The sequence below is a fragment of the Apodemus sylvaticus genome, chromosome 5 (genome assembly GCF_947179515.1).
Source record: "Apodemus sylvaticus chromosome 5, mApoSyl1.1, whole genome shotgun sequence".
Lineage (NCBI taxonomy): Eukaryota > Metazoa > Chordata > Mammalia > Rodentia > Muridae > Apodemus > Apodemus sylvaticus.
In genome coordinates this window covers 141,979,421-142,006,761 of record NC_067476.1, presented here as the reverse complement: position 1 = coordinate 142,006,761, position 27,341 = coordinate 141,979,421, and the positions used below count along the sequence as shown (strand labels likewise).

At 52.6% G+C, this 27,341-nt stretch overlaps 1 protein-coding gene across 6 annotated transcripts in view; it reads right to left on the bottom strand.

The window, feature by feature from the left end:
- Positions 1-27,341, bottom strand: part of Epb41l1 (erythrocyte membrane protein band 4.1 like 1) — a 67,885-nt gene that overhangs the window by 3,472 nt on the left and 37,072 nt on the right. For 3 of the 6 annotated variants that reach the window (XM_052184088.1, XM_052184089.1, XM_052184091.1), the window contains exons 13-20: positions 24,608-24,790; positions 13,895-14,302; positions 12,138-12,242; positions 9,896-9,976; positions 4,684-4,770; positions 3,798-3,881; positions 1,528-1,608; positions 1,123-1,239 (exon numbers count right to left, since the gene is read on the bottom strand). In XM_052184088.1, the coding sequence (XP_052040048.1) occupies positions 1,123-1,239; positions 1,528-1,608; positions 3,798-3,881; positions 4,684-4,770; positions 9,896-9,976; positions 12,138-12,242; positions 13,895-14,302; positions 24,608-24,790 (1,146 nt within the window). Of the gene's footprint in view, positions 1-1,122; positions 1,240-1,527; positions 1,609-3,797; positions 3,882-4,683; positions 4,771-9,895; positions 9,977-12,137; positions 12,243-13,894; positions 14,303-15,339; positions 15,451-15,912; positions 17,818-24,607; positions 24,791-26,870; positions 26,907-27,341 lie in introns of all 6 variants that reach the window. The other 3 variants (XM_052184092.1, XM_052184093.1, XM_052184087.1) reach the window with 2 other exon arrangements.

Genomic DNA, 27,341 nt, shown 5'->3' with positions numbered 1-27,341 from the left:
ACACAGCGAGCAGTTTTAGCTACCCTTTTACCCTGCATTGTGGCCCAGAGAGAGAGAGAGAGAGAGAGAGAGAGAGAGAGAGAGAGAGAGAGAAAGAGACCTGCCCAAGGCTACACAGCCCACTTGTGACAACTAAGGAGTGACTCAGATGCACCTGACCCCAGAGTCAAGTGCACACATGTGTGGGTGCATGTGCGGAGGTGACGTCTTTTGCTTTTCCTCCCTGCCTCCTCTCAGTTCTCTGTTTCACTCTGGCTGCAGGTCTTCTGGCTTCCTTGGCTTTTCCTATCTATTCCCCATGGGCATGCCCTGGACTAAAGGGCAGTGCTTAAAGAAACATCAACACAACCACAAACATAGAAACAAAGAAACCTAGATTGCAACTACCAGATTGTACCAGAGCCTAGATTGTAACTACCTTTTGGTCACCTAAAGGAGTAAGGACTCTGCAGTCACATTTCCCAGCCCTGGCTCTCTAGCAACACTATTCTGCTTTTATTCCCAATGGGAGGCAAATGTTGCCTGCTATTCACTACCAGTGAATGAAATCACACAGTAGGCACTGCTCATGCCTGAGATTTTTGTATTCCAAGTCTGATAAAATTCAGCAAGCTTCCAGAGAGGCAGAGAACCCCCTTCCCAGTGTACACTGTGAGAAGCCTGACATAGCCCACACTGCATTATCTGAGACTTTGAAGGCTTTTAGTGATGGCTGGGTCCCTGAGAGTCCCACCCTGTAGGGCCTGAGAACTCCTGGGTTTGTACACAAACAAAGCAGATGGGTTAAAGGCTCTGGGCATCGCGTTCCCTCAGCCACACCCCGTGGCTCTGGTGGAGACAGACTAGGGGAGGGAAAGTGGCAGCTCCATTTACATCGGGTCTCCTGTCAATCCTCAGCACCCTTTCCTTGCTGCTCTGGACTTGGGTTCTGAAACTGTAAAGAAACCAGACAGTATCTGTGCTCCCCCTTCCTCAGGTCTGGAGCAGGGCCGTCGTCTCTCTCCTTGGAGCCACAAGCCAGGTTAGGGTCATGTCACCCGGGCTCTCTGTGAAACTGACCCTCCCAAAGAATCTTTTTACCACTTCCCCCTCGTCCCACACTGCTGAGCCTCAGAGCCTTACCTGTGGCTTCTTGTCCCTCTCCTCTGGGGATGGGTCTGTTTCTCTATAGACAACAGCTTTGGTTACAAGCATGTCTGGATGCTGTAGTTTGGCTTCCTTGATGGCTAAAGCCAGGGCCTGGAGGGCAGAACAGCACAGTGAGGCACCACAGAGCAGTGATGCTGAGACAAACAGAATTACTTCACAGCTGGGGAAACTGAGGCCCAGAAGGGGCCAAGTTAAATAGTTAGAGGAAGAGACTAGAATTTGAGTCTTCTGGTCCCCAATCAATGCTCCTTCTTAGATGAATGGGGTCATCAAGGAATGGACTTTTTCTCTGCCTGGAAGGGTAGCCAAAGGTCACCCCTTATAGGAGGAACGGGGTACCAGGCTGTGCCCTGGAATTGCTGTTCCCGAGCCCTGTACCTGGTCTTGATCGACATCTTCATCCCCAGTTATGATGATTCGCTTCTCGATCCTTGTCTCAGAAAACCCTCCCTTCACAGTCTGTGGAGAGAGAAGCAGAGGGCCGGGAGAGAAAGGTGAGGTCCCTCTGAGTCTGCCTTCACTGGAGGCCTACACACCTCATCCAGGCTCAGCTGACACAGCTGAGAGCCAGCAGATCACATCTCTCCTGGCTCCTGAGGATTCACCTTTTCTAGTCTGGGGACTTCAGGCAGTAGCTCCTGCAGGGTTGTCACCACTCCCTAGCTACCAAGCTGTCCTGTTTTTGCCCTCCCCTCCCCCCCAACCTGGATGCTGCTCCTTGGTTGGCAGAATCCTGAGGTATTCCGTCTGGCCTTCCCCACATGCTGAGCCTGTGTCTCTCATGGTTTGGGGCCTCAGCATGGTTCTGGTCTATGTCCACCTGTTGTGTGCTCATGGCTCCAGGCTCCAGGCTCTGGAGAGTGGCTTGTATTCTGACCACCTCAGTATCCCCTCCTTTCCCAGGCCATCCTGACAGTGCTACATGTAGATCTGTTGAATGAACATATGAATGAGATGTAAATGGTGACAAAGCTCTACTTTAAATGACTTGGAACAATCCTATGAAGGTAAAATATCACCGCCGCTGTTTTCTCAAGGAGAGAGGCTAGACCAGAGGATGGGGCAGGACCTGACTGTTGGCACACTCATGGAGGATGTGACAGAGGAAATCCTAGCTGGAAGCAAGCAAAGATGAAGAGAGAGAGGGGCTCCAAGTGGGAAGGTCCAGAGGGGCGTTTCCTTAGCTATATACCCTGTGGGCTGTGCCGTGTAGGCGTCCCATAAAACCAGCAGGAAAGTCGCCGCTGTTCTCTAATGGTTTTTGAGAGGTTCCTTCCCGAGAAATGTGACAAGGTGACAAAGCTACCAAGTTGCAGGCAGGCCCCTGAACAGCGTGGACGGAGGGACAGTGTTACCAACCAGGCCTTCCCTTTGGTGGATGAGCTGGACCTTCGAGTCATTGCCCGTGCTCTGCTGGTCCTCGGGCTCCCAGCCAGGGCTGGGCCCACTTCTTGTTGCAGCCTCCCGGAGCTCAGCCTTTCTAAACTCCTGGGCCGTCATGGCTGATAGCCACTGGGAATATCTCCTTCTTCTAGCCTGCCCTCTCCTTGTCTCTAGCTCCTACCTGTCCCAAAGCCTCAGCCCCTGCTCTCCAGTCTTATCAGGTTCTCTAGAACTCTCCCTGCCCCATCCTCTGATACATCCTTTTAAATTTGTACTGCTGAGGATCGAACCCAGCACCTGTGCACACCAACCACACTCTGCCACTGAGCTGCACCCCCAGCAAGTCTATTTTCCCTGAAGCATTGCCCAAGTTAAAACCTTTCTCCAGCTCTCCAATTTCCTTTAGATTAAGATCATCCACGGCCAAGCCAGCACCAGTGCCTGGTGCCTCGCTCATTTGCCTCCAGAGTCTGTATTTCCTTGCCCCAAGTGCAACTTAATCTCCCTGTTCCATTTCTATCTACACACTGCTTCCTGGTTTCCTAACAAGCACACCTCACTTACGTCACTGCCAGCAGGTCCAGAGTCCAGTAAGGTTGCTTCTCACTAGCAGTCACTTAACAGGTAAACACATAGCATCTGCCCCTTTTGCTAGGGTACCTCACTGGGCTCCTCCGCCTTAGGTGTTCTGTTGGGAGTCCCAGGACCCTGCTTTCTCTCTCTTGTTTTAGGTGGGGGGTGGTCAGGCATGGAGGACAGTAATGTTCTTGTTAGGATTAAACCGAGGGGCCTTGCTAGGCAAAAACTACACCAATGGAAAATATCTCTAGCCCTCTTATTATTTTGAACAGAGTCCCACCAGGTTGCCTAAGCCAGCCTGGATTTTCAGTTCTCCATCGGCTTTCTAAGTAGCTGGGATCAGAGGCCTGTACCATCAGGCCTGGCAAATAGCAACTTCTCCACATGTCACTTCCTGACTTTGGGGAGCTTCCTGCTCACAACACACTTCTGAATTTGTCTGGCTGTCAGGGCCTGTAGGATGCAAACATTGTTCATAATTACTTTGGAGGAGAGTGTATGACCCCATGGACTAGCTGCCAACGCTGTGTGCAAGGCCTACCCCTAGAACAGCAGTAGCACAGGACAACGCACTCAAGAACTGGCAAAGGTCCCCTCTATGCCTTAGAGAATGAGCCAGAGGTCAGCCATGAAAATGACCGTCCCCCCTGCAGCCCGCTGGGGCCCGGGAGCCTGATGCTACTCACTTTGGTGACATGGGTGGTGGTAGAGGTTGAGAGGGTTTCCGCGGTGGCGCCGTACGTGCTGGTGAGGACATCTTTCCCGATGATCTGCAGAATACAACCACCCCCACCCCGGGGGTCAGGTCAGGGCACTGGGCTCTGAAGGGGCAGGTAGGGCTAGGGCAGCTTCCCCAGGGATGAAGAGGGGACCGGGAAAGGGGGAGCATGGAGGCCAAGATGCTCTGAAATATTGCTTCTTACACAAGAATACCAAAATCTTTCCAATTCTAGACCTAGAACATTCCCAACCCCAGGGATCTATAACTTTTAGAATCTGAAATTCCTAGAGCCCCCCAGTCCTAACAACACCCTAGAATCTACGAATCCTAGAATAATGAAAAGTTGCCTCCAGGCAGGAGACAGAGCCCCCCAGGTCCTCATCCTGCCACAGGCAGGAACATGCTCTCTTTGGACTAGACTCAGAACAACCAGAATCAAAGCACTAGAGAAGATGTGTCCGTGAGGGACTCAGGGTCACTGCTGCGGCAGCCACCATCAGAAATCGGCCTGGAATCCAAGCCTCGGGACTCCTAGTTCCCTGCTCTTCCTGGTCTACAAGATGATGCAGATGTGTGTGTGTACATGTGTGCATGCGTGTGTGTGCATGAGTGTACATGCCTGCATGCGTGCATGTGTATGTATGTATGTGTATGTGTGTCCGTGTGTCTGTGTCCTCTTTACCTCCAGCCCTGATGCCAATCTTTGGTTACACAATGGGGCACTGAGGGACACCTTGAGGAGCCAATGGGCATCTGCGAATGGTTCTGAGCCCTCACCGCACGTGCTGCGGGCTACACGCCTGCATCCTCAGCCCTGAGTCCCCTAGCCTGAGCTGGCCCTGCCTACTTACCGGTGAAAGAGAACGGATTTCCGTGGCCACCGTCTGTGGGCCTGGGATCATGGCGGCTGCCCCCTTCCCGGACTTGAGACTGTTCTCCTGGGGAGACAATAGTGCTCAGATGGCCAGGTCTCAGTTCAGTAGGTCTCCAGGATAGCCAGGGCATGTGACCATGTGGTTATCATCACCATCAGGTTGAGAAGTGACACGGAAGCACAGAGCTGAGGCGTCCGACCCCACAGACTCAACCCCACACACCTGCATCCGACCCCCACAGACTCAACCCCACACACCTGCATCCGACCCCCACAGACTCAACCCCACACACCTGCATCCGACCCCCACAGACTCAACCCCACACACCTGCATCCGACCCCGCAGACTCAACCCCACACACACCTGCATCCGACCCCACAGACTCAACCACACACACCTGCATCCGACCCCCACAGACTCAACCACACACACCTGCATCCGACCCCCGCAGACTCAACCCCACACACACCTGCATCCGACCCCCACAGACTCAACCCCACACACCTGCATCCGACCCCCACAGACTCAACCCCACACACCTGCATCCGACCCCCACAGACTCAACCCCACACACCTGCATCCGACCCCCACAGGCTCAACCCCACACACACCTGCATCCGACCCCCACAGACTCAACCCCACACACCTGCATCCGACCCCCCGCAGACTCAACTCCACACACCTGCATCCGACCCCCACAGACTCAACCCCACACACACCTGCATCCGACCCCACAGACTCAACCCCACACACCTGCATCTGACCCCCACAGACTCAACCCCACACACACCTGCATCCGACCCCACAGACTCAACCACACACACACCTGCATCCGACCCCACAGACTCAACCACACACACACCTGCATCCGACCCCCACAGACTCAACCACACACACACCTGCATCCGACCCCACAGACTCAACCCCACACACCTGCATCCGACCCCCACAGACTCAACCACACACACCTGCTCGCTCGCATATTCACTCCACAAAGATGTACTGCATCTCCGCTAGAGGGATGTCATGGTGAGCAAGAAACGGCTCTGCTCTCTGGAAGCACTAAAGGTTAGGATGCCCAGCCTCTTGTCCTGGACCTGCTGTGCACCTGGAGGCAGAGCCACTTCCTCCCTACTATCTGTAAAAAGGGACCTTTGCCTGATTCCATGCCACCATTATCAAAGAACCTAGGTAAAGGGGCTTTGTAAACAAAAGCAGGAGCGCGGGTGGATGGATCTAGTAAGTACTTCCTAGTACCTGCTGGCCACTACGCATTCCACTAGGTGTGTGCATACATGAGACCTCATTTAACCTTTGAAGCCACTGAAGGCAATCCTTGGTAGCTGTCCTGTTCTACAGAGGACACACAGGAGGGAACATGGCAGGCAGGACGTGGCTTGTTCAAGTCCCATGGCACGGCAGTGGTGGGAGCAGAGGTTAACCCTGAGCAGGCAGCCTCCAAGGCTGCTCGGTGCTCATGGCCGGCACAGCACTCTTGAGCCAGCTCCCCTGGTCGGGCCCTGGATTGTAACTGGTCTATCTCCCTGGAATTGCCTTAGACTTAGTGTCCAGTATCTGGGTAAGGGGCACCAAGGTTCTCTGTGCTGCCTCTCACTTCTGTAGCCTCTAGCTAGCCTCTAGTATGCAGTGTCTCAGACAAACGGACCCCAGTCTTGGTTTGTGCACGGCAAGGAGCCAGACCACTATCTCCCTGCCAAGCATGGGGGAGGATGGAGCCTTCTGCTCCCTCCTAGCCTCTGCAACGCCTACTCCTGCCCACTGTCGGTGGCCGAGTCGCTCAGTGCACCAGCATGAGGTACATACATCCCTGCAGTATCCTGGATTCCAGACCGCAGAGGTTGTTTGTAGGCAGGGAATGGCCACCATCCCTTTGATCCTTCTCACCCTCAGACCACGCTCTCATTGTCTCTTAATCTCAGTGTTCCTTCCCTCTCTGCCTGAGGCCAGCATCCAAAGCTCACCTCCATCTTTGCAACGAAAACAGAAGCCACTAAAGGGGGCAGGGCTGTTCAAAGCCTATGGGCTTTCCTTCTCACTGCCCTGGCTGCTTGTGTAGTCAGGGCCATCTCTCAACTCATGGAAGCACAGTTCTTGGGCAGGGCAACCCCTCGATCTCTCCTCAGGGCTCCCCTCTATCCACTCAGATACCCAGGGTTGTCTACCGCTTTATCTACTATGCCTCTACCTGTCGCCCAGATTTTTCTTGAACCCCAAATCTTCAAAACCAATTTTCTCCTGGGCCTTTCCTGGAAACACCCCACTAGCTCCTCACACTAATCAGATCTGCAGGATCCTAACATACAAATATCACACTCTCACACGGGATCACTTGGGAACAGACTGCCAGGCTTCTCCCAGCTTCTGAATTAGGCTTTTTTGGAGCCAGGTAGGAAATGTGCCTTTGTCATAGGAACCTGGGACCACACTGTAAGAACCATTGGCCAGTAGACACTGTCCCCTGTCCATCTGTCCAGTCTCCTGAACATCTTACCAGAGACCAGATACTGTACTTTCCTGTTCTAGGATTTCCTAGTCCCTAAATCTCTGCTCTATCTACTTTCTTGAAGCCTGGCAGTGTGCTCCATGTAGACAGCAGCCCTGCGACAGGTTCCCACCTTCTTCTGTCCTTATGTGGACCCCAGGGATAAAGACACTGTCTCCTCTAGGGCCAGATTCAGTGTCTGGCACAGTACTTCACACATCGTGGGTGTTCAATCAATATTTATTAAGGGAAGGGAAGAGGCTGGAAGGAGGAAGGGGAAGCAGGAAGGCGGGATCTTTGTCTCCGATCACACTCCACACACACAGGCAGCTGGCCACGTGCTTCTGCTCTAAAGACACCATTGCCCTCTTGTCTCTGGACTCAAGTTTACCATCCTACGAGGCACTGCAAACACTTCCCGTTCTGCTTCAGTCTGTCTTCGCAGCCCTCTTCCTCCTCACCCTCGCCTTCCTGTACACATCTGCCAGCCACAAGTGCTTTCTTCACCTGCTGACCCCTCTCAACCTGACTCTCACAGCCTGGAAACCTCCTGTGACCAAGCTTCCCCTGCATCCCTAACCTGTGGCCACGCCTCCCTCTATCCTTCTCCTGTAACCACGCCTCCCTCCCCTGCCTCCCCATCCTCCTGTGGCCACGCCCCCAGCCTTCTCCCGAAGCCTTGCCTTCCCATCCTTCTCCTGTGTGGCCACGCCTCCCCATCCTTCTCCCTTGGCCGCGCCTCCCCCATCCTTCTCTTGTGGCCACGCCTCTCTCCTCTACTCACAACTCCACTGTCCCTGCCTAGGCGACAAGCAGCTTCCACACGTCTTCCCTGCACTCTCCTAGCCCCTCCCAGCGGCCCCTAGGGAAGCTTGTTGCATTTTTCCATGAAGGCAAGAAAGAGATAGCAGCAGCTAACATCTGGATACATTACAGGCCAGGCACTGTTTTGTCGGCTTTGCACAGGGTACTTACTGGGTCTCACAGAAACCCTTTGAGGCACATATTGTTCCCACCCCTATGTTACAGATGTGGCAAGAAGGCTTAGAGAGGCTCAGGTGACTTGCCCAAGGCCATCCAGCCAGGAAGCGAGAAGGGTGGGCCTTGCTCCTCACTGTGCCAGCGAGGGAGCTACAGATGACAGGCACCTATGACAGCAGCTGAATGAATGCTAGTGGGCAGCGCAGCGTCCACAGCTCTGCACCCCTGCGCTAGGCAGACGGACTCGGCACTGGCTTTGGAACGAATGAATGGATGAATGGATGGATGAGGAGATGAATGAAGTTTAACTGTCTATGCACCATAAAGACATTTAAATTTACCCTCACAAGTATCTCAGAGCCTCAGAGTAATGGTTGGGAGGGAGAGAAAGAACCGAGTGATCAGAGATTCATGTGCCATCTGTTTGCCGATCAATCCTGGGATGCTTGACTTAAAACCCACCTGCTGAGGAGTCGGCCTTAATGACGCTCTCTTCTCAGGTATAGGTCAGGGGTTGGACAAGGGATGCCATTCAAAAACAGCTCTCAATAACTCAAGAAGGATCTGGATCAGGTATTACTACATTCTTAGCCCCAGACCCACAGACCTGATGTCCTCACAGGTCAGGGCATGGGCAGATTGACAATGAAAGTGAAACTTCCGATGTCAGAATGCCTGAGGCTAAACTGATATTTATTGGTCATGTGACCTTGGGTTCATCCTTTTATCCCCCTAAACTTAAGTTTTTTCCTTTGTAAAGAATGTAAAAGAAAGACCGGTAGATAACCACGGTTAATAAACCAAAGGTCAAACTTCTCAGGAGGCTGTCTGTCACAAAAACCTGTGTGCAGAATCATGTCTGTTCTGTTCTGTCGCTAAAGGCTCTGGAGAGGCAGTTCTCAACCTGAGGGTCGTGACCTAGGGACCCTTACACAGGGTTCACATGTCAGATATCCTGCCTATCAGATATCTACATTATGATTCATAATAGTAGCAAAATTACAGTTATGAAGTGGCACTGAAATAATTTTATGGTCGGGGGTCACCACAACCTGAGGACCTGTGTTAGAGGGTCCCAGCATCAGGAAGGTTGAGAAGTCTTGCTCAGAGTCCCATAAGAGGCTGTGAGCCACATGGAAGGGAGTGATTCTTATTTTACAGAGGAAAACACTTGAGAGCAAGGACTTTTCATTACCAGTTAGACAGCAAATAAATAGCAAAACCCACCAGGTCCCTTAAAAGGAATCTAAAAAACCCTGACTATTCCGACCAGGCTCACTGCTGCCATCTACTGGCCATAGTGAGAAAGTGGTCTGCAGCACTGAGGGTGCTTTGGGGTTGCTGGCTGGCTGGAGGATGGGGTGGGATGAGGACTTTCGGGCAGGTAAGATTTGCCTGGAATTGCAAGATTCCTGCATGCCGAGAATCCGATCATTTTACCTTCCCTTTCCCCCTGCATGCCTGCGATGGCCCAGATAACTGAGAGTTAGACCTCCACTCCACACGTTGTTCAATTGGCACAAACAAAGACTGACAGTCTGTACTAGAGCAGCCGAGGAACCAGACAACAGGAATCTGGGCATCTGTCTCTCTGCCAGGAGGGCAGCTGAGGGCTTGCGGAAGCAGCTGCCAGGTTCTGGGTACTGGGAGTTGAGAGAGAGTACGGGGCGGGTCAGAGAGAGGAGCTCCCTGGGCTCCACTCACCATGGTGGTTGAGATGGTCTCTGTGGTGATGCAGGGGGGAGTCGTCATGAAGTCTTTCGCACTTGGAGCACCCCCATCAACCTGTGAGGCAGAAGGGCAGGCATGAGAGATGACAGGACCATATATACCTGCAGTATCTGTCACCCAGCTGTAGCACTTCTGGTTACAAGGTGACAGGTGTCAGGAGTGGGCATGCACTGGGGGTGCTCACACTGTACTGTGGAGGGACCCCAAGGCTCTTCAAAGACTTATTTCAACCACTCTATTGGACAAAGCAACCGTGCAAGTTGATGAATTCTGCCTGACCTTTGATTTAGCAATCCCCAGAAAGTTACCATTTGATGTCATGTTGATTAGTTTAATGTCAACTTGACATAAGCTAAAGTCATTTGGGAAGAGGGACTCTCAACTGGGAAAATGTCTCCACAAGATTGACCTATAGGCAAGTCTGTCAGGCATTCTCTTGATTAATGATTGGTGTGAGATGGCCCAGGTCTCTTATACCAGCCCTGCGCAGATGCTCCTGGATGGTATAAGAAAGGAGGCTGAAGATGGGGGGCACTCAGGAGGCAAAGACAGGCAGATCTCTGTGAGTTCAAGGCCAGCCTAGTCTATAGAGCTAGTTCTAGGTCAGCCAGGGCTACACAGAGATACCCTGTCAAAAAACAAAACAAAACAAAAAACAGGAAAAAGAAAAGAAACAAAGGAAGGAAGAAGGAAGACATGAAAGAAAGCAGACTGAGCAAGCCAGGAAGAGCAACCAGTAAGCAACATTCCTCTATGGCCTCTGCTTCAGTTCCTGTCTCCAGGTTCCTGGCTGAAGCTCCCTCAGTGATGGATCATGACCTGAGAGTTATACAGTGAGGGGAGACGAAAACACGATCAGGACATGCTTCCCAAGTGGACACAGGGCTGGGAGGTCGCATGGCTGGTGAGGAGCACTCGCTTAGCACATGTGGAGCTTGGGTTTTATTCCCAGACCCCATTAAAAAACACACACACACACACAAAAACTAGGTGTTGTGCTGGGACCTGTAACCCCAACACCTATGGGGTAGAGGCAGGAGGAAATTCACCCTCAGCTGCACAATACGTTTGAGGTCAGCCTGGGATACCTAGCAGGGACCCTGTCTCACGAAGGGGGGGGGCAGAGACAGAGACAGCAAATGAGTAAGTTCTAAACTTCTTTAGTACAAAGGGTACACTGTGAAAGTCAGTAGTCTCTTTTATCTAATAATTTTAAGTATAAACAGATGTGAACATCTGTGTTAGCATTTTTCCCCCAGGAGACAACATATGGATAATGTCATCCAGTCTATTGAGTTTTATAACTGGACATTTTGAGGTTTTGATGACAAGAATTGCCAGGTTATGGGATTTAAGGTCATTTTAGTTTCTTTATACTTTGCATTAAAAACAAAGGTTACTAAGACAGAGCAAATGGGGAAGGTGGGGCCTGTCCGGGTGACCCGGCTTGTGACTCTCCAATGGGAGGAGCAGCTGCATAGCTATTACTTGGTACACCGTAACAGAAAAAAAAATCTGGAAAATACATTTGTGTTATTTTATGTCATATTCCAAGTTGTCTGTGCTGGGGTGGGGTGAAACTCCAGGGTCCACTGAGCAGTCACTTGAGTCACCAGGAGAAGGGACTAGACTCTGAAGTCCTGTGGGCAAGAAGAAGCAGGGGCAATCGCTCACACCCATAAATCAGACCTAGACATTTTCTAAGTTGAAGACCCACAGAGGACACAGAGGCAGTGTGAACTGAGCTGTGGGATGTGTCCATGCTGGCCAGCCTTCTCCAGGGTGTGAGCGAGTCCCGCCTCACTGACACATCCTTCAGTCATCTGGGCCTGGTTTGTTCATCTTCCCAATTGAATGTGGAACCTCCAAGCATAAAAAAACAACCCAGGTAAGCTGTTCTGAACCAACCGTGATTGCGAAGTCTCCTTTCTCTCCCCCAAGCTGCCTTGGAAAGAACCTGTCTACACCTATCAAGCAGCCTGAAAGCCATGGCCCTAGTCTGCTCGCCATGAGCACTGAACACTCCCAGGACGAGGGAGGAGGCAGGATCACCCCATTTACAGATGGGAAGCATGGTTTTTCCCTGTCCCATCTCTGGCCTCAGGGAGGATGAGGGGAAGGAAAAGGTTGACCCAAAGGGCTTGGCCACTTCAGTGAGGACCCCACGCTCAAGTGCCCGGTCCTTGCGTCACGTCACAGTAGGGGCACAGGTTACCTGGGTGCTCTCTGCAGCGGAGACTCTGTTTTGCAGCATGGCCTCTGGCTCAATCTTCTTCCTGATTGCCAGGCTGCTGACGGTCATGGTTTCTGCTTTCACAGACTACAGGAACATAAAGAGAACACTTGAAAACTCAAGCCGGGACACAACTCTTCTTCACAGACAACAGGGAGGCAGGAGGAGAAAGCTTTCTTCCAACCCCATGGTTGGTCAAGTTTCTGGAGAAGTATATAAAGGCATGGTTGGTGTCACCGAGAAATGGCCCAAAGAGAGGGCCAAAGCCCCCTCCTGCCTGAGGAGGACCTGACTCCACGCCCCGGGACTGCGGTCTTTTGAGGTTGCACTGGGATAGTTACACTTGATGCTTAGCATTCTCCTCACACACACACACATCGCCTACACCTTTTAGTCACTTCGTGTAAACTGCTGTTCAGAGCAAGAACTATACACATGGACGTATCCAGGGGCAGCGGATGGGAACAGGGAAGGAGGCTTGCTGGCCGGAAGAAGTGGAAAGGGGGGGGGGATTCCATTCAGGCGGCTGTTATCATGGCCTCTGGCTGGTTTGCTTTTCTTTGGTATTTTTTATGATATAAGAAAATACAATGTTGTAATTTTTAAATTAAATCCAGAGAAAACACATTGTTCGGCTGGCTGTGGCCCAGGGTCATAGCTTTATAAACTCTTCTGGGTGTCTCACGCTAAGGGATAGCTTCTCTTCACTCTTCACTCAGGCCTAGCTCGTGGCTATACACACTGAAGGTCTGATGAATGGATCTAGCTTTTCACATTGATGGAAGGAAGAGGGAGAAGGGAGAGATTCTTCCAGAATCCTCTGCTCTAGCCGCTCATTCATTTAATGGTCCCTTGGTGCTGAGTGTACCTCAGCCTTAGAACAGCTGCCACCTGCTGGGAGACGGGCAGAGTGACCAGTCACTGTCCTGACTGTGCGGGGAAGCTTTAGAGCCAAAGCCTGACTGGGCGGAGCAGGATGTGGGAGGGGTGGCACTGCCTCCCGGGGAGCCAGAGAAGCGTGGAGAGAGCATGCGCAGGCCGTCCTGGATCACGGTGAGGCATGGAAAGGAAGAGCAAGCCTTCCACCCAGAGGGGACAGGGTCCCAGGGTGGAGAAGCTAGTGTTCGCTGTCTGGTGTGAGGGAGGAGTGGGATCACTGTCTGGGGTGGGAGGGAGGAGTGGGGATCAGCTAGAGGTAAAGGGCAAGGGGGAGTCTCTGAGAATCCTCTGTGCAGCTCTATAATGGAGCCACACTCAGAGAAGCTCGGATGCCGGCCCTGCATCCTCCCCACACGCTGTGTCTTCTCTTCTGCTGGAGCGTCCAGCCCTAACGTCTCAGGACCTGGTAGATTTAAATAAGTGCCTCTTGTCCAGGCCCTGGTAAAATGAGCCCTGGCCTGAAAAACCACTCAGTGTTCAGAGCAGCTGTGGGGGCCTCAAGAGTCCACGGACACATGCTCTCTCCACCTGTCATGCAACACGGTTCAGGGTCAAGGAGTCTGTAAGACATCACTTGACCTCAGCGAGTGATGGGAGCCACAGGGTTAAAACCCCCACGGCGGAGCACCTGTAAGTGGTGACCGACACTGCAGACATGCGTTGCAGAACCATGCTGTTCTACGAGGCTGGGCAGTCATGCAACACCAGAGCTTCGGGCTGCAGCTGATGGCTGCTCTTCTTACTGACGGCCCAGAGCCCTCTGAACATGCAGTGCCCTGTTTCCATGAAGCTCACTGTACCTCAAACTGGGGCATTTCTGGGGTGGAACAGGCCCCTCGATCCGGGCTGTCCTCAGCGCCCCCAGATTCATCCTCTTGGCTGGAGGGCCCCTTGAGATCCCGGGCGAACACCAGGCCCTCTGTCTCAGAGTCACTCTTATCCCGGTCGAGCTCGGGGAGGCTTCGGGAGAAGTCTTCAAAGGCGCCCCCGTGGTAGTCACCGATAACTGTGAAGTCCACCTCAGCCTCCAGGCTGGACGTGGAGCTGACTGTAATGCTGGAGCACTTGCGTTCAATAGCCAGGTGGTTGTCCTTCAGGAAGACTGCATCCCTCTCCTGGTCCTGGTCCTCATCTCCCGTGTCGCTCTCCGGGGCACGTGGGCGCACTGGTCTGACTTTCTCCTCCGAGCCCTCCCTCAGCCCTGCTCTCTATGGCCAGATAAAATCAAGGGGATGGGGTGTGGGGCGGGAAGAGAGAGAGGTCAAGATGGTGAATGCCAAAGGAAATCACAAGGTCCTGATGATGTTCCCAAGCGGAAGAACAGGTTGGGAAATGAAGAAACACCCCAGAAAGGTTTCCTTGGAATCCAACTCAAAACGAAACAAAACAAAACAAAACCTTCTCGAGAGTGGGGATACTCCTTTGGAGGGTCTCGCATGGATGCCAAAGCCAAAGCTAGCATCCTTCCAGCGAGTTCTGGACAGGAGGCCCCTCCAAGGCTGGGATCCGAAAGCCTATCAGAAGCAGCATTGTGCAAAAGGCAGGGATGGAGGCCTGGACCACAGGCCCATCCGTGCAGGCGGCATCGAGAGGCAAACTGAGGAAGAAGGCCAGGGATTCGGGGGAACCCGGGAGAGGAGGCAGAGCGGCTGGAGCCGGAAGCTGGAGGAACACAGAGGAAACAGGCGGCTGTCAATTGCACTGAGTCTCTGGGGGAGGGGCAGCATGGTCCAGAGGAAGAACAACTGGCCCAGGCCCTCTGGACCCCAGCTTCCAGGAGCCACACCAGTACCACCTTGAACTTGATGGTAACCATTGAGAGGAAGTTCTGTCCACATCAGTGTAATTGACAACGGCAGGCCAAGGGAACACCCAAGGAGAACCAGCAAACTGTGTCCTGAATACATACCTCTCAACTGGCCTGTCAGGGATTAAACACCACACATGCATTTTTTTTTTTTTTTGGCTTGGTTTGTGACTTTTTTTTTTCCAAGACCAATCTAACACCCATACGATATTTTCAAAGAACACGTTTCAGTACACTCCAGAGATTCCCTTGTTAACCAGCCTCCCTCCATGTGGCCAGGTTCTGGAAGGTTGAGAGGTGTGAGGGATACACTGCAGACAGGCCAGAGTACGAGCAGCCACAGGGGTTGCTACTAGAGCAGGTGGGAATCTAGGGACTGGCGCATCCCGCTTGGATGAAGATGACCGAGGTCATTGGGCACAGAGGGACTGCAGAGACCTGAGGGCCCGGAGGGCTGGCGAATCTCAGACGCCCCCCCTTTCCAGGGGTATTTGGCGCTAAGCGGCCGGAGGAGCTCTTGTCTTCCCTGCCCACGTCTCCGGGTTTGCTCTGGATTAGAGAAGACAGTTAGTCTTAAGGAGGTAGAAGGAAGGTGAGGGAAACAGTGGAGGAAACATCTGAACTGTCAGCCTCTACAAAGTAGGATACAGGGGTGGGAAAGGGTGAAGAGAGACCACTGGCTAAGCCAAGCGTGACAGGGAGGGGCCGGGCAGGTGGGAGGGGCAAGGCAAAGCAGGTATGTAAACTGCTGCTGCAGGTGGCTCCTTCTCTGTGGCCATTGTGTGATCCTCTGAACATAAGGTCACAGCAAAGGCGGGGGAATCTAACGAGCTAAGCAGATGGCCCCGTCTTTCAGCCTGGGCTATCTCAGGACCATGTAGGAGAAGACCTTCTAAGGATGAACAAGCAGCATCATTGCAGGAATGGTGAGGGTCACTGAAACAGGATTCTAAGCCACGTAGCATGCGCTCAGCCTCCACAGATGGGGACTTAGTGGGTGCAGGGGCTCACGTGGCCAGTTATCCCAGTAGCTTCCTCCAGCGTGGTTTCACAGCCTGAATCAGGGGACACGAGCTCGGGGTCTGTGCATCTTCCCTGGTGGGAGGTAGTTGGGGTGACCTCTCCATAGTGCTGGGTAGCCAGAAGCATGGCAGAAGAACAGGTAACTCTGGGGCTGGCCAAGTCCCCAGGGGGCTGGAGTTGGACAAGGCCCAAGTCTAGAAGCTTCTTGCACTGTTCTGCCTGTCCTGGGGAAGCTTCCGAAGACAGCTCATGTGGAAGGATCCTCGCTTCACCCTGACTGGCTCTGCATGGCTCAGCTCCATGGGTCTCAAATATCCGAATTTTGTTAGCCACTGAGGTTTTGCTAATATCTTCCTGGGAACCGCCTTGGTCCCTCTCCTGGTGTGAAGTCTCCTGCTTTCCTGAAGGGAACATCAACCCCAGGAGGGCAGGTCCCTCGGTTCCTTCAGGGACAACTCTAGGCTTCTTGCTGGCAACTGGAGGTGCCTTGCGTTCTCCTTGTGGGTCCTTGGATCCTGGGCTCTCTTCAGGAAGATGGATATATTTGAGAACTACAGGGAACTGATCTCTAAAGAAATCCCTGGACTCTGAAGGCTCCCCTGACCCAGGAGAGACTGGTTTTAGAGAAGTGTCCTCCGTAGTTGTCAGAACCTCAGTGTGAGCAGAGGGGGCTGGCAGGCGGGTGACTGCCTCCCTGTGCTCTGTCTCAGGTCCTACTGCATGAGTGGAAACTTCCCCCTTCTCTTTGGGCAGGAAGCTGTCTTGGTCTGGCCTGGCTGGCTTCCTAACGCAGGGAGGGATGGTCCTCAGAAGGGCACGAGCCTGGCCATCTAGGTGCACCCCACCTCCTCCACCAGGGGGGTTCTTCTTCCACCTTGCAGGGGGACTTTTCTCAGTCATCCCCATCCAGTCTATACTCGTGGGGACCTCATCTTCAGCTACACTGGCCACTGGGTAGGCCGACTCTCCTTCCAGCCCTTGCTGTGTGTTTTCCCAGCCCTCTTCAAGAATCTGACTGACAGTAGCACCCAGCAGGTCCTCGGGTCTTCCATGGTGCCTGGGGGCCCAGTCTTCTTCTGCTGAGGAAGCCATGTGGGCTTCATCTTTATTCTGACTGGAACCTGGAGCAGAAGTCCTTGGGTCTGAGGACTTTGGCTCCCAGGTCTCTGTGTGCACCCCGGCCAGCTCCTGCCAGGTCCCGTCTCCAGGACGGGCATCCAGGTGCTCTTCTCTGCCCTCTGAGGATGGAGCGAGAAGTTGGTCTTCAGAGACTTTCTCTCCATAGTTCAGACAGAAGCTCCTCTCTGCGGAGTTGTCGGTCTCATCGCTTGAGTCAGCTCTGGCTTCTGCTTGGGTTGGATCCAACAGGAAGGACTGGAGTCCGCCCTTGTCTGACTCAGGAGAAAGAACCTCTCCCTGCACTGGCCCAGTCCCTGCAGCTGTTGGTCTTCCCCAGGTTGGGGGCCTCTCTGGCCCCTTGCTCAATTCTATTTGGCTCTCTGGTTGACCATTTGAGACTCGGTGGTTTCTGATCTTGAGCTTGGAGCCCTCAGGGAGCTTGTCTGTTGATGTGTGGCCTGCAGCCCGAGGAGCCTCTCTGGGGCCTCCCCTGATGCATGAGTCTTCCTCTCTCATTGTTTCAGAGTCTTCTGGACTTGCCATCATTTCCCCTTGCCGTTGAGTACTTGTTCTTCTGGCCCTCACTGTTTCTTCTGTGGCCACTTCAACTTTGAACTTGTCCACCAGAACATCTACCTTGGAGAGTCTGCCATCAGCGAGGATCTCAGTGAGGCTTGATTCACTTGCTTTTCGTTGTGTGGAGGCCACTGTTAGCAGGCCAAGGTCTTCCGGCTTAGTGTGTACTCTTTCTATAAATACCCAATGCTCTGAGCCCTGTGTTTCAATTGGAGTAAGAAGAGTTAACATGACATAGCAGGCACCTAAAGGGATGGCCTCTTCCCTCTGTAAAAGGGGCCAATCTACCACCAAAGGGTCTATGCTATGTCCCCTGAACTGACCAGGGACAGAAAGGGGTGACAAAGCCCATCATTACTGCCAAAGTTCTTTTTCCCATTAAGACCCTCTTCAATCACTGATTCCAACCTGATAGATTGGGAGAGTGTCTTGCGCCCTCCCTGGGAACAGTGGGACAGGGAGACCCACGGGGGCCAGGCCTCTTCCTCTGGTAAATGAATGCTTGCCTCTGTCAGAGGGGAAGGCACTCACACCACAAGGAATCTCTGGATATTGAGGCAAAAGAGCTCCAAAGACATCCAGTGTCATCTCTCTCTGGGGAGCAATGGCCTAACAGCTTGAACATTCTGGGGTTCGGCCCAAAAGAAACAATCTTAAGACCAATCCTCGGAGAATTCTAACAAAAACCCATGGAAATTAGAAAAGAACTGACCAGATTCACATGATCGTGATACCACAGAAGGAAAGAAGCACAGACAGGAGTATTGCAGAGCCGAAGAGACAGTGTGGCCCTCTCGGATTTCACAGAACACTTTACAGTATTCTATCCATCCCCACCAGCTTAGGGGCAATGATGATTCCCTTCTTGAATCCTTACCAGAGCCCTAAGACCATTGGGATTTTACTCTTCCGACCATAGATTACTTTCTCCCCCAAAATATCATCAAAGGTCCATCTCATAAATGCATAATGCAAACAGTGAGCAGCCCTGTTGGGGAAGTTAAAGGCCTGAAGTCACTGACTTCACTTAACGCCTTCAAGATGCAGACATGGAAATCAACTTCCAAATCAAGGCATAGGGGAGGAAAACAGCTCTTGACCAGCTAGTTATGGACCCCAGAACCCAAGACACGGTTCTGAGGTCTCTTAAGTTTAACCTCCCCACCATCCCATGACAGCTTCTATGAAGAGGTATTCTTGAAACTCCTCCCAGAAACAGGCTCTTTTTCAGGCTGGGACTTGGTGATGAGCCTGCCGAGCCTGTATGGTCTGACAGAGCTCGATGCAGATCAACACTGTAAGACATTTTTCCCAGGTCAGGGAATCTGACCTCATTAAGAGAATCTTGCCAATAAGAAAGATCAAAGGAAGGGAAGGTCCAGACTCAGCCTAGTGCAGCTTTCTGAGACGTTGGTTCGGGTGTCTCTACCTAAGGCTTCAGAGGGACCTGTTCTGCCAGCCTGCAGAGGTAAGGACCTGTCTCATTTTCTCAGGAAGCAAGTTCTGTCAGCTGCTTCCATTTCAGCATCTAATATTATCAGCCTGATGATGGTGGTCAAAGTTGACCAAAGAGGCCCCTTTTGGAATATCCCATTCCAATTCCAAATAACAAATAGGCTAGAAGAGCACTAGTGTGTGCGGCAGGAGCTGGCACAGACAGGAAGGATTCCAGAGGCAGAGAAGGGAAACACATGGTAATGTTTAGTTATTAGATGCCAGGCAGTGCCAGCCTTTCATCTACATAATTAAATTTCCTCCAGTTGGCAACCTTGTTGCAGGGGGGAACCAGGGTTCCCGATGAAGGCATTTGCAGAAGATCACATAGGAGTGTTGAGGGAAGAAACAAGGGCTCTGGTGCTAAAAAAGCAACACGGATGGGGGTGGGGCATGATTTAGGAAAGAAAAGAAAGGACCACTTGGCTGGCACCAGTGCACTGGTCAAACCACATCTGGTCTGAGTCCCAAGATGGTGCGACACTGGGATCTCTGCAGATGGGCCAGCCCCCCATGGGGTCTCTCCTGAGTCCCTGGTTCTCCAGGGCCTTACTGAGAGTGCCCCCTTGCCATCTGACAGAGCTGCCTCTGCTCCAGCCACAGGAGTGAAGAAGGGGACAAGTCCACTTCATGATGGACAAGAAGAAACTCCAGAGGGCAGCTCCGCTGACTCCTGGCTGTTCTGGCCCCACCTGGAACTCTTAATTACATCTGGGGTCAGAGGAGGCCCAGGAAGGGGGCTCTCTTGAACCCGTATCCTAGGAGAAGCTGTTGGAAGAGGTACATACAGAGAGGAGGTGTTCAATTTCTTGAGGGACAGCTTCAGGGAGGCTGCAGAGCAGACCATGGCCACTAGGTAGCAAGAAGTCCTGATCAGGACAGACTTCAGTCAGAAGGACAGAAAACTTCATGCTCAGCACTTGGGAGGCCAAAGCAGGAGGGCCATACATTTGAGTCCAGCCAGGGCAACATGGAAGGACCTTGTGGAAGGAGGGATAAGACAGAGGGTGAGGGTGGTAGAGGGTGTGTAGGGAGGCAGGGAGGAACAAAAGCTCCAGTTGACTGTAGACAAGACAGTAAGGCCGATGTGGCAGGTCACTGGAGAAAGGTGCACACTTGGCTCAGTCCTCACAAGGCTCTGTCCTTGCTTCTAAGAGCATCTCCAGACACCAGGACATCTTCATGTCCCTAATGCTGGGTTGCTGCTGATGCCTGTCTCACTTGCCCTCCGGAGAGAACATGAATGGTTTGTTTGCATGTTTACATGAAGACGACTTCAAGGAGAGCCTCGGTTTGTGCTCCCCTTGTCCGGAGCTGCCTCATCTCCATCCCACATTCACAGCAAACTCACGTCAGCGACACAAGTTGTCTCTGTGGAAGGAACAGCATCTGTATCCCCGGAAGCCACACCGACAGACAGATGGGGCACAGAGGCTAGATGAAGGATGTTTTCCTATCAGTAGACTCCCAGTGCCAACAGATAATGAAACCTCAGCAGATGGGGGCTGTGGGAATCCATCCCCAGCATCCACACAAGGCCATGGGAGACCCCAAGAACCTTTGACCTGATGCTCGCCTGGACCCAGAAGCAATGCCCCCCTCACTTAGAAGGCTTGTCTCTCTACAAACTCAAGGATGCTTTTGGAGGGAAGACATATACTGTTGCCTTCCTGGAGACTCAGACCAATGTCCGATGAGTTTAGATGGCTAGAAGCGGAGGAAGGAAGGGAGACTGTGTCCCGCCCGACCCACAGACTATAGTCAGGCTCCTAAACACAGACAAGACCTCAGAGCAGGATGTGTTCAAGGGTCAAGACACCTAATCCCAAGCTTACTGTCAGAGCCTGCCTCCAGAGAGGAGCAATCGTCTTTGCCCCTTTGGAGCTAGAGGCAACCGGTTTTTCTGTCTTCTGGGCATAGATGCAATTCTGTCCTCACTGGTACATAACAGATGAGGGAGAGGCTGGCCCTTCATGGATCCCTAGGATGGGGGCCATTTATAGCACAGGGACAACAGGACCACCTTTGTTATCCTCTCCACGGCAGAGGCTGGCCTAGTACCCTCACCCTAGGGAAAGCACTTTAAGATCCCGGAGGGTAGACAGGGATGGGCCGGTGGCCCAGGGCCAAGGGGTGTGGGAAAGTGAAGACAGTAACCTCAGGAGACGCTGCGAGGCTTTTCTGAGTGAACACTTCCAAGCCCGCTGCTGTTCCAGGCACCAAGTCCTGCTGAGAAGTGTCCTGGATCCTCTGGGCCTGCAGGAGAGGCCCAGGCCAAGGAAAAGGAGAGAGAGAGAGAGAGAGAGAGAGAGAGAGAGAGAGAGAGAGAGAGAGAGAGAGAGGCAGGAGACACACACATTTTTGTAATGTATTTACACATAGTTTGTAAATAGTCCAGCTTCGTAAACCCCATATTATCATGTTAGTTCATAGTCAGTTAGGAGTCATTTTGAGGGGAAAACAATAGCAAGGGAATCCTGTGGCTTCTGGCCAGTCCCCCATTCTCACTAACACCCGAGGGAGTTTAGACTCTGACTTCAAGCCCGCCAGAGGCACCATGGCTTAGACTATGGTTGGAACTTGTAGGTGAGGTCACAGTCACATATTTTAAAAGCTGGCCTTGAGAAGCTGAGGAAACGCCATAATTAGTAAAATTCTCACACAGGCATGAGGATTTCTGTTCAGATCCCCAGTGCCTATGAAACAAAGCCAGGTGTGGCCCCAGCTCTGGGGAGGAGGAGCCAGGCAGACGCCCGGAGCTCGCTGGCCAGACAGACTAGTTGAATAAGTGAGCTCCAGGTTCCATGGTTGGTTTCTCTCAACACCTAAAGTAGAGGAGCTAGTGAGATGGCTCAGTGGGTGACAGTGCCCGTTGCCAAGGGACGAAGGAGAGACTCTGCAAAGTGGTCCTCTGACCTCGATACAACACACAGACACATACATACACACACACACATATACACACACTGCATATGAACACACAAATAAATAAAGATATAATAAAAAAGAGTAGAGAGTGATTAAGGAAGATGCCCAATGTAAACCTCTGGCCTACACACACACACACATACACACACACACACACACACACACACACACACGTGCACACGCAGTAATGCACCTGTGCACACCCCCACACCACTACCCACCCACCCACACATACACACACAATTGGCTTTCAAACTACCTGGGTTTGACCACTGGGAACAGTTCATGTTCCTGTTGCTTTACCCCTTGGCTTGGGTGGGACCCATAAGCTCAGAGACGTCTCTGGGGGTATGCCCTTGCAGGGTCCTCTGTAGAGCCACATTGGCCAGGGATCCAGTCACCTTCAGCAGTGGCCCCGTAACTATTAACACTTCTTAGGGGACGCTGAGCTTCACCTCCATTGTTTCGATTAGCCTTGACAATGACCTCCCAACGGAATGACATTCTGGTCCCTTTAAGATGACCTATGCAATGAGACTCACAGAGGTGACATCACCCACCTGAGGGCAGAGTCAAGGTCTTGTCTATGGCTCCTCCCCATTTTGCAAATCCTAAAGAACCCATAAATGCCAAGGGGCCTAAAAGGCAGTTCTAAGTGGTCCATAACTCCAAGGTGGGCTCCTGTACTCCTCAGGAGTGCTGGCTGCAGTTTTCAGGGCTAAGGAGGTAATGGCTGGAACAGCCTCCATCTTTAATAAGGTCCCTCTGTCAGCAGTTCCAGTTATCACCAGCAGGTGGGGCACACCCCTCAACTCTGGTCCTAGCTCACCAACATTCATTCTACCCATTCTTTCTCACGAGCATCTCACCCTTTGGGTAGCTTCTCCATCACACTTCAATTGCACCCAGGCCAAGACCTGGCCCATCTCAGGACTGTTAGAAGTCACCTGACCAAGTCTTTGCCGAGGGAATGAATGGTCAAGAGGAGAGTGCTGTGTACTAGTCTGAGTCTTGGTTGTGCTGGAACCTCTGAAGCCCTCAGAAGAGGGGCTGTTCCAATCTACAGCCTGGGGACCACGTGCATCCTGGGTAACTACAAATGTCAATCCAGACATGCATAGTTGACAACATGGTGTCATAATGTTTAAGTTTGTCACCTCTGCTAGAAGGTGCAGAAACTCGCCTCTTTTCTACAGTACCAGGCTCCAAGGTCGCCAAAGCAACCATGATCCTGTGATGCTGGCAGCCATGGAATCCCAGCTGTGTTAGTTTCGTGTCTCACAAGACAAGCTCTCTTGTTATCTGGTGAGCTCAGACCATGGCGAGTACCAGTTCAATCAAACGCTCTATGAATTAAATCATAGCTGCATCACCAATTTTCAAAGCGCTGGAGAGAAAGCGCATACACAGCTGGCTCTTTGACTGCTCTGCACACGACCTGGTCTTGCCTCAAGTGAGCTGTGAATTAAAGACAAGCAAGCACAGTGACTCGTGGACACAAACGCAGCCGTCATGCCGAGTCGGTCTTTGTCTTTTTGGGTCTTAGTACAAGGCAGCATTTAAACAGAGGCGGTTCCCAGGGCCCTTCCAGCTTTGGAGTTCTGCAAGGCTCGGTCCTGGGACTCCATAAGGAACACCAGGTTTTTCGTATCAGACAGCATGATTGCCATGTGGTCCCTCTCCGGGCATTATTTCATCTGACCTTTATAAACATCCTTATTCACCTAACAGGTCCTCAGAGAGATTAAGTAACAAGCTCAGAATCCTCTGACTGACAAATAATGGAACCAGGAGCCTAAGTCTAGACCACGATCAATCTGGTGATCAGAGAGCGGCAGCGTGGGAGCGAAGACACCTACACTGAAATGGGTAAATCCTGCCAAGACTCAGCAAGTGAATCAAGCCATACAATGGCTTGGGGTATAGACATGGGAGTTCCCCAAAGCCTATCCTCATCCTTCTCAAGAAAACAGCCCCATGATTTCCACCCTGGAGGGCAGGACACATGGGTCCTTCTGGGAAGGTCTTAGGAGCAGTTGGGTTTGTATAGTGGACTTACTACTTTGGTGAACCCGAGAATCCTTCCAAGAGATACTGTGTTTTCCCTGTCCTTTCACACAAGCCCCCAAGGGGCTGGCTCCTGGGTAGGGCTTCAGGATTCTTAAAGTTGAGTATGCAAGAGACTTGTCTGGGGCACTTGTTTAAAAGGCTGGTTCCCTGGAACGCTCCTGGCAAACAGCTGATTCAGTGGGTCCCACATGGGGTCGCAGGACCCGCATTTCTAACAAGCACCCTTTTCCCAGTTTTCTTTGCTTGACTGAAGGGGGATACAAACAAGATGCCATGAGGTTTTGGAGTTTTTCATGTTTTAACCTAGGACCCAGTGTTTAGTGGGTTTGACTTTCTCAGCCTAACCTGCCTCCCCATCCCACCCGTCTATTAGCAACAAGGGGACGCATTATTTGTGTGGAGGATAAATGAAGATATGTGCTTAGCCCCCTCCCCCAGCCCCACCCTGTGTCTCTTTACTCAAAGTCCCTGTCAAGGGTCTCAGCGTGCTACCTACCTCGCCGGCTTTCTCAGGGGTGCCCTTGGGGGAGGGGGAGGCGGGCGACGATGGCAGCCTGCGCTCGCGGTCCCAGTCTCGATCCCGGTGGATCAGTTTGCTGTTGGGCTCCTTCAGGGTCCTCTTGAGCTCATTGATGCTGGCCTGGTGCTTCAGCAAGACATCCTCTGGCTTGTCCAGGAACTAGGCATGAGAGGAGAGGGCAGGAGACCTACTGTGAGCAGAAGACACGGGAAGAACCACACCACCGCCCTCCACCACCCATCCCTACACTGTCTCCTCTTAACAGTGCGAGGAGCCAGGGCAGCACCTCCAAGGGCACCACGCCCTCTCTTCCCCTGCCTCCCTTACTCAAAAACATTCAGCTCCACTGAGCCCTCAAGTCAGGGTGAGTTCCCATTGTGCTCTGAGCACAGACTGAGTCAGACACACTTTCCTGTTTATGATCCAGGCACAGTAGGCTGCGTGTACCAAGGTGAGACGTCCCCGCTCTGGTCACTGAGCTGCACTGGCTTCCCAGAACCCCCTTGCATCGTAGCTCCTACCTCTGGTCCAGACTCGGACCACTGTACTCGATAGTGTGCTCAGTCTGGGCTCTTCGGAGCCCCTATCCAACTGCTCAGGCCCCGTGGAGGCCTGGGATAAAAACGTGTCTAAGCTGAACCACTTAGAAAACTGGGCCCTGTTCCTTCCCTCGGGGCCAGAGGAAGATTATGCTGCATTCTTTGCCATGAGCTACTGCCTTCTCTGTCACCCAGAACCTTCCAGATGCCTTCTGATTACTGACCCTCTAAAAGTAGAAAAAGTCAGACACCATCAGAGAGACCAGGATGCTGGGGTGGAAGTGAAGGTTTTGTGGGGGCAAGAACTTTGAGATGAGGAAGAAGAGAGATGAGCGTCAAGGCCTAGCACACGGGTGTGTCAGGCAGAGCTGGAGCCCTGGGTGTGTCCCTAACTAATCTATGACGTGTGAGCCCATGCCCGTGCTGTAGATGAAGCAGTGTGCCACAGAGAGCTGCCACGCTGGTCGTCTGCGTGGGACGTCTTCTGGGATACAGCGAGGTGGGCGGGCAGCCCAAAGCCTATCTGTAAGGCTATTTGAGAGGAACCACCTGGTTTCTTGCCCTTGGGTAAGGCTATAGTCTTCCCCTGGACTCAACTCTGGCATCTAAGAGTCACTGCAGTTGTTTTCAAACCTTCTCAGGAAGAAAGCCAACCCATCTGAGGCTTCTGCCTTCTCCCTAGACACCTGCTTGGACCTTAGGCCTCCCACCCAGGCTAAGCTGGCCACAGTCTGTCTAAGAGGTCAAACTCGATGGACTTTGCACAGAGTTTGAGAATTGGCCTCAGTGGTTAGTGGGTCTTAACAGCAGATGATCTCAAATGGGCCTGCTGGACTCGGAGGGGGAGGGGTGAGGTGTGCTCCCAAAAGAACAACTGTTGAGTCCTGGAATTCCTAGAGCCTAAAGGCCGTGGAGAAACCAAGGGCTGAGTGTCAAAGCCTGGCACAAGAATAAGGCAGGTACAGCTGGAGGCACAGTAATATGCTTGCCCGGCTGTAACTGGAGATCAGGGCCATGACGTCTAAGACTCAAAGTCGGTAGTGGAGCTGGGCTGCAGCCAGGATACAGGACACCATGACAGGCTCTGACTGTGGCCTGCTCTCAGCAAGAATAACCTGCCTCTCTTGTACTGATGTCCACAGAGATCTGGACGCTGTGAAAGGCAACAAGGGGGTGGGTAGGAGGCAGAAGTTGATGAAGAGAATAAGAAGATGAGAAGAGAGGAGGAGAGGAGGTTTCCTGGGAGGCACCAGCAGCCCACTTAGGAGGGCAGTGGGACTGGAGTCTGACTGAGCAGATGCTCCTCCTTCCCAACACAAGCCCCACCCTCACATCTGGTTGTCAGCAGGTACAAAGAACACAGAGAAGATGGGGGTGTGGGGGGGAGGTGATGCTAAGGAAGGAAGGGTGGGAGTGGGGGGAGGAGCTGAATGGATGCAAGTGGGGTGGGAGGCAAGCATAGATTAGCAGGCCCAGGAATGAGGGACATTGGGTGGTGGGGACTGCACATGGATGGAACTAGAATCTGACCTGGGAGTTGAAGACAGGAGCTTAATGGAGAGGGCGGTGACCAGTAAGGAAGATAAAGTACGAGGGTGCGGAAGGAGGGCAAACACAGGACAGAAGGTGAGTGACGGGAGCCAGGGATGGAATGAGATGGGAATCTGATGGCTATGGGGAGGGGCGGGCCCATGCAGTACCTCCTGCTTGTGTCTTGGCGTGGTTTCCTGCTCCGGCTGGTAGGATAGCGGGAGGGAAAGGAACCAGCAGGGTCAGTAGGACAAACATTAGAGACACCACCTCAGCCTGATCCAGCAGATCAGGTGAGGCTAGGTGCACTCACACCCAGTCTCACCATGCAGCACAGGCCAGGACAGCTGCTAGGCTGCTAGGTGGACAGACAGAGGGACTTGTGGGGCAGGAAGGCAGAGGGGCCAGGGAACTAGAGGCCTTGTGGGTGGAGAAACGCCAACGGGTAGATGTATGTCTGGGGTTTCCGGCTGCTTCCAGCAGTGAGGGTGTGTTTAGGGGACCTGTATTCACATGACAGAACATGACAGAAAAGGACCGCTCGGCAATGCCAAGGAAGGCACACCCAGCCTGTGCGTGGCCAAGCCTGTCCCTGTGTTGTCATCATGTCTGCCTGAGTCTAAGACTGGGGAACATGTACA